Below are 10070 nucleotides of genomic sequence, written 5' to 3'. Positions count from 1 at the left end.
GTGTGTGTGTGTGTGTGTGTGTGTGTGTGTGTGTGTGTGTGTGTGTGCGTGGGTGAATGTCTGAAGTGTGAAGTGCCTTGGGGTCCAAGAGGACTTGATAAGGTGCTATATAAGTTCAAGCCATTACCATTACATGTGGGGACTAACTGGTACATATAGGGACCTACACCTAGTCCCCATTTGGGGAAATGCCATCGGTGGGTTGGGGGTTAGGTTTAGGACCATGGTGTTAACTGAGTTTAGGTTAGGTCTAATGTCAGGTATGTACCTGTGAGGTCAGGGTTGGGGTCAGGGGTCAGGGTAAGGCTGTAGAAATGAAAGGAAGTCAATAAAATGTCCCCATAAAAACAGCTGTACTAGTCAGTGTGTGTGTGTGTGTGTCAGCTGACCTCTGACCCTGCAGCAGAACAGTTGATCAGGTTGTTATTGGGGTTGGCGATCCAGAAAGTAGAAGATGCACTGTTAATAATGAAAATGAATGAGTTATGTTTTTGTTTCACCAGTCAGGTGGACACAAAGACAGAAAATGATCAAACGGTTTCATTTTGCTGCATCTCTGCTCCAACTTTAACCCTCTGTGATAAATCCTAACCTGAGCAGAGGAACAGGACATGGACGAGGACAACAGGACATGTATGAGGACAACAGGACATGTACGAGGACAACKGGACATGTATAAATCCATTCATCCAGCCATAATCTATACCAGTTTCTTCCTTTCAGGGTTGTGGGTGCCCAAATCCAGCAGTCACATTGTGAGGGGTGGGGTACACCCTGGACAGATCTCCAGTCCATCACAGGGACACATAGAGACAAACAAGATAGACAACCATTCCCTCCATCACTCATACTAGGGAGAATTTAGAGCTAATAAAACAGATTCAGATCTTGGTAGATGCTTGATAAAATGACAAACGACCTTGATCAAATCATAAAACATGCAAAGTTCACCAAGGGTCAGAAGAGAATCCCACCTTCACAGGTCAAACAAGATGTCAGCAGCAGAGTGTTYACAGGTCTGGGTACTAATCAGCCATTGTTTAAGATGAGAGCAGAATATTTTCTGTGTGTTGATGTCTCTGATTGTTGTCGGAGTGCTATTCCATTCCTGAGAAGCTTTAACAGGAAGCTGACTGACTAAAAACACTTGTTCTAAGTGGGATAAAACATTGACCTCTGGACACTCAAGTGATTCTGTGTGGATGTTCTGAGACTGAGGTGGGGCCATCCCATGCAGGCATTTGTGTATTTAACAAGACTGTCCCAACTTAGACGACTGAGAAGGAGAAGAGAGAGAGAGAAAGAGAAGACTCTTGGAAGAGTGGATATAGGCCTTAGCAGCTTGAATGGATGTTGAATTAGTAATAAATTGTAATATTTTCACTCTGTCCTCTTGTGTCTCTCTATTGTACAGCACTATGGTTGGCCTTGTGCTGTTTAAAGTGCTTTATAAATAAAAGTGGTGTGATGTGGTGTGGTGTGGTGTGGTATGGCATAAATTGGAAATTAGCTGAATTAAATTTGACTTTTTTTACAGGTTTGTTTTACATGTGACCTAAAYTTGAGTTTGGAGTCCAGATGAATGCCCAAATATCTGTATTCTTGAACTCTTTGTAATTGTTCTCCTGACACCATAATACCTGCATTACTTTATGTGATTTAGTGAAAAACATATGTACAGATTGGGAAACATTGAGATGTAAACAGCACTGATTTAACTCATCTGTAACTTTGACCATTTGTGAGTTTGGCAGCAACCTCAGTTTTTGAGGATCTGTGTGCATACAAAACTGTGTCATCAGCATATGTTTGAATATTAACATCTCAGCATATCAATGGCAGGTCATTAACATACATGCATCATAGGACAGGGGCTAATATGGGGCCCTGCAGCAGGCCAGTCATCACAGAGAGAGGTTCAGACTGATTATCAGCAATGTGAACAGTGTGTGCGTGCTGAGAAACATAAGAATGAATTATTTTATGAATTTGACCAATAGGATCTGGTGGTTCACTGCATCAAATGCCTTTCTAAGGTCAACAAAGACTGCCCCTACAGTGTTATCACTAAAGTGATAACTTGATCTTCTCAGTTAAATTACAGTTAGCTGACTAGATTGAATGGGTTTGTCAGAGTTCAAACTGAAGTGGGTGAAGATGAAAGGAGCTATTGATTAAATGATCTGTAATTTGTTCACATATCCCCTTGGATTTTAGACCCTACAGGTAAAATACTGATACTGATACTGATAACTGAAAGCTCTGCCTCCCGTTCTACTTTTACAATCTCTAAGAAGCACAAGCAGAGTGGTGGGAAAAGGCTTTGCCTCATTCATGATTTCATATTTTTCCAAACAAAGAKCCAGATGATATCAAATCCTTGTTAAGGTACCTGAAGACCTCAGTCCTCTCATGGACTGGACCCAAGTCCTTCAGAACAAACCTGTGAATCGTCTGAAGACTATGACCAGAGTCTCAATCACTTTGCACAGCTTCTGTGGGTTGTTGAGTGGGGACAGATAATATTCTGATTTAACATTTTTAATGAAAGCACATTTATTTCTTAGTTGCCTGAAAATGAACAATATTTCATCAGTTGAAACTGTTAAAATTTTATGATTTGATTGAATGTAATTTACAATCCTGTATTAAAAACATTGTTTGTAGTCTTGATATTAATGAAAAAACTTCTAAAGATGTCTATTTAAAAATATGACCAGGTTAACTTTCTCAGGAAAGTATAATGTTTGGCAGAGATGGGATGTGGAGGACTGATGGTTGTAGTTTTTGCTGATTGTTGGGTTGATGTTTGTGTTTTTGCTGAGGGGCAGACATTATTAGCTTTATCTTCTTTCTGCACCTGTTTCATCCAGTGTTTCATTTACTGTGTTTTTTATGATTTTTTGTTTTGTTTCTTTTAATGAATGAAATAAATAAATCAAATATAAAAAGTAAAAGACATAAAGGTCCAGTAGAAAAGGCTGCAGCAGTCTGGGTGGTACCTGCAGTCCTGGCGGGGGTTTGCCACGTATCCGGGGTACGCTCCTTCTGAGATCCCTCGACACATTTTGCTGTCTCTGTCTGATGGCAGCAGYGTTCCTGCTCTCACCATCAGACCCAGGCAGTGGACAAACGAGTTCCTCTCCTCTGCACCGTCCTCTGTGAAGAAACAGTGTCCCAGTGTGTCGTAGCCCACCACATCCTTCACCTGGGGGCAACAGGTGATGGGTTAACTTGATTTATGGTGGGACCCTGTGATGAACCCCCCCACCACAGGTTTGGTATTAAAAGAAGAGAAAACCTGTGAACTGACCAGCAGTCCATTGGTGCCGTGGATGGTGAGGCAGCGGGAGAAGGAGTGATGGATGGACACGTCACTGACAGATGTTGGTGGGCTGTGGCCTCCTCTCTCATCCACATCTCCATTCATGTGGAAGTGAACTGGATAGTGACCCATTGATTGCTGGCCCATGTGTTGAAGCTCCACCCCTGATATATGAACCGCTCTGAATCCCCGCTCCACCTGGATATTAGAGAGGAACTGACTGACTCAGGAACAGTTTGGATCAGGTCTATAGGTGACCCACTTAATACCAGCAAACCTTCAAATGTCCACCAAAAGGGTCAAAGGTGAAGAACTTGCAGGCTTCATGGCCATAGCAGCTGGGCTCAGTCTCACCGCGGAGCAGGATGTTCCGGGTCAGCAGGCCCACCTCGGCCCTCATGTCCACCCCATCTACCTCCTCACCCATGTGGATGAACTGGGCGTGACCTGAACACACAGGACAGAGGGGTAACCATTTAAAACTGGTCTAAAACTGAATGAAACCTTCAAAGTTTTTGTTTGAGGAACTGATCTCAGACACTCAGATAATATTTCCCTTCGGTTTGATTTCACTACAACAAATCAGAACCTGCTTTAGTATAAATGAACAGTTCTAGCAGAATAAAACCTGTTCTTTAGTCAGAATGACCCCTGAGACCTGTGTTGAAGTGGACGTCTAGTAGATCTGATGATGATGATGATGTTAAATGAGGAAGTATGTCTGGATGGTTTTTCACTTTCATGTGAAAGCATGTTAGTGACATGTTACATGTTAATCCTGAGGATTACTTGAGTATATGTGGTTTATCAGGTGCAGGGACAATATTCAAATTCAGAAAGAAATCGATTTTAAACTCAGGACTCTGAGAACAAACAGATCAGGAAAGTATCTGAGAGGAATCTTACCTTTGACTCTAACCTGGTTCGGTTGGCAGTGTGGACAGGGCAGCAGAGTAAACTCTTCAGCTTGGTGCATGGAGTAATCTGTGCTGGCTACAACCACCTGATCCTTGGARCCCCAACCCACCGGCTGGTCTGCAAGGTCCAGGATACTACTGTCCAACAACACGTCCACTGAGACAGAGACCTGGGGACGGACTGCAGAGGGACAGGAAGGTTACAGGACACACAGAAAGATAAGGAGAGAAAAAACAACAAGTTTATATGTTTACATCTGTTTATCCTATCATTACAAACACAAACAGGAAGTGCTGGACTTACCCAGCTTTCCACACAGAAAGCGGACTCTGTAGTTCTGACACAGGCCATGAGACTGGTCCTGGTTCCGGCAGACAAAGCCATAGTTCTTGTCATTCTTGTAGATGGTATCTCCTGTCTGGTTGCARGGTACACCATCACGAGTTTCAGCCTGAACACAAGAATAAATCAGTCGTCTCTTCATCAAACAGAAGCTCTGATGAAGCCTTGAGCTAACAGCAGGTCTGAGCTGGACCAGGAACAAAACACACTATGATTATTTTAAACTCTTTATTCTGAAATATTTATTTGTTTACTTCAGACTGCTGTTATTTTTCCATCAAAACTAAGGCCAACTTGATGAAGAGTTGTAGYAACAAACCAAAGACCTACATATTGATCAGGACTGGTAACAGACCAAAGACTAATTTATGTTATAACCTTTTTATTTATTTAAAACAGGGACAATATACAGTCTGCATTGGCCAGAAAAGGAGAGATGCACTGTATCAGGTTATAGCTCTGGGTGCTCGTTTCCACCTGTAGTCCCTGACCCCGCCCACACAATATCAAATAAAAAAGAAGAAAAAAATCAAAAGACATCATAAATATACAATACAAAGGCATATAATCATAATCAATATACAATCAATTTATAATCATCCATGCTCCCAGAAATACGTCATCATAAACACCACTCATGGAAGAAAAAATAAAATAAAGATAAAAAAGATTAACCACTCAATAAAAATCATTTCAGGCTATTTCATTTCAATTTATGCAAACAAAACAGACAATTTATGAATCAGTACTGTAACAGAACAAAGATTAACCTGTTTAGGTAACATTTAAGACCTACTATAATATATAATGATATAAGCTTTCGTGTACAGCAGAACAAAGTAATAAATATATTTATGAAGAGTTACAAACAATAACTTCTTACATGGCTAATAATTGTAAAACCCTCCTTTTATGACAATAATTTTTAGTTCCCTTGTAAAGTCCTTTTTCTGTGGGACCAGGACACATCCTTTCTGTGAGCTTTCAGATTATTATTTATTTTATTCAAGTTTGTTATTTTCTTTCCAACAGTGAACACTTTCATGTGAACAAAGAGCCAAGGTTTACCTGGATGTCCAGTGGACTGCTGCACACCTGGTCTGGATAAGACTTCTGCAGGTCAGAGAGCTTCTCCCAGTCTCCAGACCCCCTTTCATCATCCCTGTCAAACCAGTCTGTCCACTCTGTCTCTGTGGGGACACAAACACACCAGAACTGCTCAGGTGGACCACAGTTAAAGCCTTAARGTAGATTACTCTGAACCCATTTTGGGCTTCATATGGGTTTCTGATGCAGTCAGTGAGGATTCACAGATGAGTTCTGTCCTCCAGGACCGCCCTCTGGTCAGTTGGACCTTCTCTTCTGAGTCCATGGAGTCTGCAGGTTCTAGGTCTTCTCCAGGTACTTCATCAGTTTACCCACAGTTCAAACACGTACTTTAAGTAAACAGGAGACCCCAAAGTCACCTTATATCTCAGAGTGGACCCTCTGATGGGACCTGTCCAAGGTGTACCCCTCTCCCACCCAACGATAGGCCCCCAGGCCCCCACAACCTTGAAAAGAGAGAAATGAGTCCAAACTATTGTCAGCAGGTGTTTATAGTTCAACCCTGAGCCTTCTGTAAGGTCACTGCTGATGTTGTGTTGACACACACCAGCATGTCTGACTGCCACACATGCAGGAAGAATTAGATTTTCTTTTTATAAAATAAATGATGACTTGTTGTCCAGAGTTACAGCAGGTAAAATAAGTGTTGAACACGTCACCATTTTTCTCAGTAAATATATTACTAGAGGTGCTAATGACATGAAATTTTCACCAGATGTTGGTAACAACCCAAGTGATCCATACATACAAAGAAATCAAACCATAAATGTCCAGAAATGAAGTTATTTGTAATAATGTGGAATGGCACAGGGAAAAAGTATTGAACACACTTACTGAAATTTATCTAATACTTTGTAGAAAAGCCTTTGTTGTCAACGACAGCTTCAAGACACCTCCTGTATGGAGAAACTAGTGGCATGCATTGCTCAGGTGTGATTTTGGCCCATTCTTCCACACAAACAGTCTTCAAATCTTGAAGGTTTCGTGGACCTCTTCTATGAACTCTGATCTTTAGTTCTTTCCATAGATTTTCTGTTGGATTCAGGTCAGGTGATTGGCTGGGCCATTCCAGCAGCTTTAGTTTCTTTCTCTGAAACCAACTGAGAGTTTCCTTGGCTTTGTGTTTGGGCTCATTGTCTTGCTGAAATGTCCAGCCACGTTTCATCTTCATCATCCTGGTAGATGGAAGCAGATTTTTATCAAGAATGTCTCTGTACATTTTTCCACTCATCCTTCCTTCAATTATTTGAAGTTTGCCAGTACCAAATGCTGAAAAACAGCCCCACACCATGATGTTCCCACCTCCAAACTTCACTGTTGGTATGGTGTTTTTGGGCTGATGTGCAGTGCCATTTGACCTCCAAACATGATGTGTATTCTGGCATCCAAACAGTTCAATGTTGGTCTCATCTGACCAGACTATATTCTCCCAGTATTACACAGGCTTGTTTAAATGTTGTGCAGCAAACTTTAAAGGAGCTTCAACATGCTGTTTCTTCAGCAGTGGAGTCTTGCGTGGTGAGCGTGCATACAGGCCATGGTGGTTCAGTGCATTACTTATTGTTTTCTTTGAAACAATCGTACCTGCTAATTCCAGGTCTTTCTGAAGCTCTCCACAAGTGGTCCTTGGCTCTTGGACAACTCTTCTGATAATTCTTTTCACTCCTCTGTCAGAAATCTTGTGAGGAGCACCTGGTCGTGGTCGGTTTATGMTGAAATAATGTTCTTTCCACTTCTGAATTATGGCCCCAACAGTGCTCACTGGAACCTTCAGAAGTTTAGACATTCTTCTGTAACCGATGCCATCATTATGCTTTGCAACAATAAGGTTGTGAAGGTCTTGAGAGAGCTCTTTACTTTTACCCATCATRAGATGGTTCTTGTGTGATACCTGGCCATCATTTGGGACTGAACCAGCTGATATTAACTTGCACTGACAAGGGGCAGGCTTGTTTTCTAATTACTGAGAGAGTTCAGCTGGTGTCTTGTCTTTCCATGCCTTTTTACACCTCCCTTTCTTCATGTGTTCAATACTTTTTCCCTGTGCCATTCCACATTATTACAAATAACTTCATTTCTGGACATTTATGGTTTGATTTCTTTGTATGTATGGATCACTTGGGTTGTTACCYACATCTGGTGAAAATTTCATGTCATTAGCACCTCTAGTAATATATTTACTGAGAAAAATGGTGACGTGTTCAATACTTATTTTACCTGCTGTATCTGCAGCTGTTTATCTACATTAGTTACGAACAGATGTTTTTAATTTCTTGATAAGTTAAAGCAGTGTTTACTGAGTGAATGGTTTGTGTAAGATGACTGTAATGTGCTACAGTTAGCTCCTACAGGGACTGAGTTTCAGAGGAGTTACCTTGYACCCACTGGCTGCTGGTGGTGATGGTGAAGACTTCACCTGACCTCGATGGAAAAACACCAGAACTCTGAGCCTGTGATGAAGCTTTGGATCCTGGAAAACACATATTAGAAAACTGTAATTAGCCTGCTGACAGGAAACAACAAGCTTCTCTCACAGCTGGTTTTATTGACTGAGTTAAATTAAAAAAGAAACAATGATTCGTCTGTGCAAACAAACTGGTTTCTGTTGATTCCCACCTTGATAATCTGAGTAATCCTCCACAACAGAAGAAATGTCACCTTTTTTAACTATAAATGTCCACAGATGGCTGCAGAGAAAAACAAACAGCTGTTAATGCAAAGGTCAAAGGTCACACACAACAGAAWACGACACAAACAGGACATGTTGTAAAGGAACACTGTACACAGAAGCAACACATCCAGAAATGTGTGGAAACTGGAGATCATGAACAATAGAGACCATCAAGGCTCTAACGACCTGTTGTTTGGCTGATGGTCCTCTTTTGTCATGWCAAATGTATTTAAATAACACATTAAAAACAGGTACAAAACTGCACCAAATAATAAAAACAGAGTATCAAACAATACTTCAATTAAAAGCCAAAGAATAAAAACGAGTTTTAAGAAGTGATTTAAAATGATCCAGGCTGTGGGCAGATCTAATCTGGASAGGTAAGTTCTTCCATAAGATACGAGCGGCAGCAGAAAAAACCTGATCTCCATRCCTCTGAAGTCGAGTCTGAGGAACCGTCAGTAATAACTGGTCATTTGGTTCTGGGCACGGACCGAAGTTTTATAAGATCCTGAAGATAAGGGGGGCTAGCCCATTTAAAGCTTTATTAATAAAAGAATCTTGAAATCTGTTTGATAAAAAACAGGCAGCCACTGTAAAGATGCCGGTATAGGCCTTATATGGTCATGCTTCCTGGTTTGGTTTCCTTTTGCTTGTGAGCATCCTGTTTGTCCACCATGTGGAGGCGGAGCTTCTAAGGCTGAGTTCACCTGAAACTCATCAGACTGTTAGAGGAGAGACGAAACATTTCACTAAAGAAGAACCCGTCCAGACGACCCACTGACTTTAAACTGGAGATTAGTTTTTTTACATGCAGAGAAAAATATATCAAATAAAATCAGTTTATGTGAAGCAGCATTAAAGACATTTTGTTTGGAGTTTTCAACCACAGTAAACATTTCATACAAGTGAAAATGTATGTCAAATTAAAATCTGTCGGTAAAACGCCTGTGGTTGGTGGATCTTGTGTCCTGATGACAGCAGAGTTGCTGTGGAGAGAAGCTGGCGACGACAATCATTAGACAGGAATCCTTCTGTTGCATCATCACTGCAAACATTCACTTCTGTATTTAACAGAATCCACAGTCATCGAGCAAAATAACCTCACTGTCCGCAGAGCCCTTATGAAACCCTCAGAGTTCACTGAAGCCGTTCTGCAGAGCTTCGTTTAATTTCACTGATCTTTAGCACAAGTCCTTTTCTTCTGTCAGGTCAGACCTGCAGATGTGACTAGAACCACAGGACAAGTGCATGTCTGCAGTCCAGTGCAGGAACGTTCAGAGCTCTGTGACAGAAACTGGACATCTATCAGGTCAACACTCAGGTCCTCATGTCTCAGGAACAAGAGACCCTCAGAGGACAGATCTGCAGATGTTGGACAGGAGACAGATGTTTGAGAGAGAAGAACAACAAACAGGAGGAAGCTTCAGGTTCCGTCTCATCTGTGCAGGCAGCTTCACCAACGTTCACACCTGAAACTGTGACTGAAGCAGCTTCACCAACGTTCACACCTGAAACTGTGACTGAAGCAGCTTCACCAACGTTCACACCTGAAACTGTGACTGAATAACTCACCAACGTTCACACCTGAAACTGTGACTGAAGCAGCTTCACCAACGTTCACACCTGAAACTGTGACTGAAGCAGTTTCACCAACGTTCACACCTGAAACTGTGACTGAAGCAGTTTCACCAACGTTCACACCTG

At 41.6% G+C, this 10070-nt stretch overlaps 1 protein-coding gene across 3 annotated transcripts in view; it reads right to left on the bottom strand.

Annotated features, from left to right (window-relative positions):
* Positions 1 to 10070, bottom strand: part of cemip (cell migration inducing hyaluronidase 1) — a 64170-nt gene that overhangs the window by 16387 nt on the left and 37713 nt on the right. For all 3 annotated transcript variants that reach the window (XM_014027410.1, XM_014027411.1, XM_014027412.1), the window contains 9 exons: positions 8309 to 8379; positions 8067 to 8162; positions 5654 to 5775; positions 4547 to 4694; positions 4232 to 4423; positions 3603 to 3772; positions 3314 to 3523; positions 3003 to 3208; positions 390 to 459 (listed from right to left, as the gene is read on the bottom strand). In XM_014027410.1, coding sequence (XP_013882864.1) covers positions 390 to 459; positions 3003 to 3208; positions 3314 to 3523; positions 3603 to 3772; positions 4232 to 4423; positions 4547 to 4694; positions 5654 to 5775; positions 8067 to 8162; positions 8309 to 8379 — 1285 coding nt within the window. The remainder of the gene's footprint in view (positions 1 to 389; positions 460 to 3002; positions 3209 to 3313; positions 3524 to 3602; positions 3773 to 4231; positions 4424 to 4546; positions 4695 to 5653; positions 5776 to 8066; positions 8163 to 8308; positions 8380 to 10070) is intronic.

This window comes from Austrofundulus limnaeus, unplaced genomic scaffold (genome assembly GCF_001266775.1).
Source record: "Austrofundulus limnaeus strain Quisiro unplaced genomic scaffold, Austrofundulus_limnaeus-1.0 Scaffold647, whole genome shotgun sequence".
Lineage (NCBI taxonomy): Eukaryota > Metazoa > Chordata > Actinopteri > Cyprinodontiformes > Rivulidae > Austrofundulus > Austrofundulus limnaeus.
The sequence above is the reverse complement of the archived record's forward strand: the minus strand, read 5'-3'. Positions and strand labels throughout refer to the sequence as shown.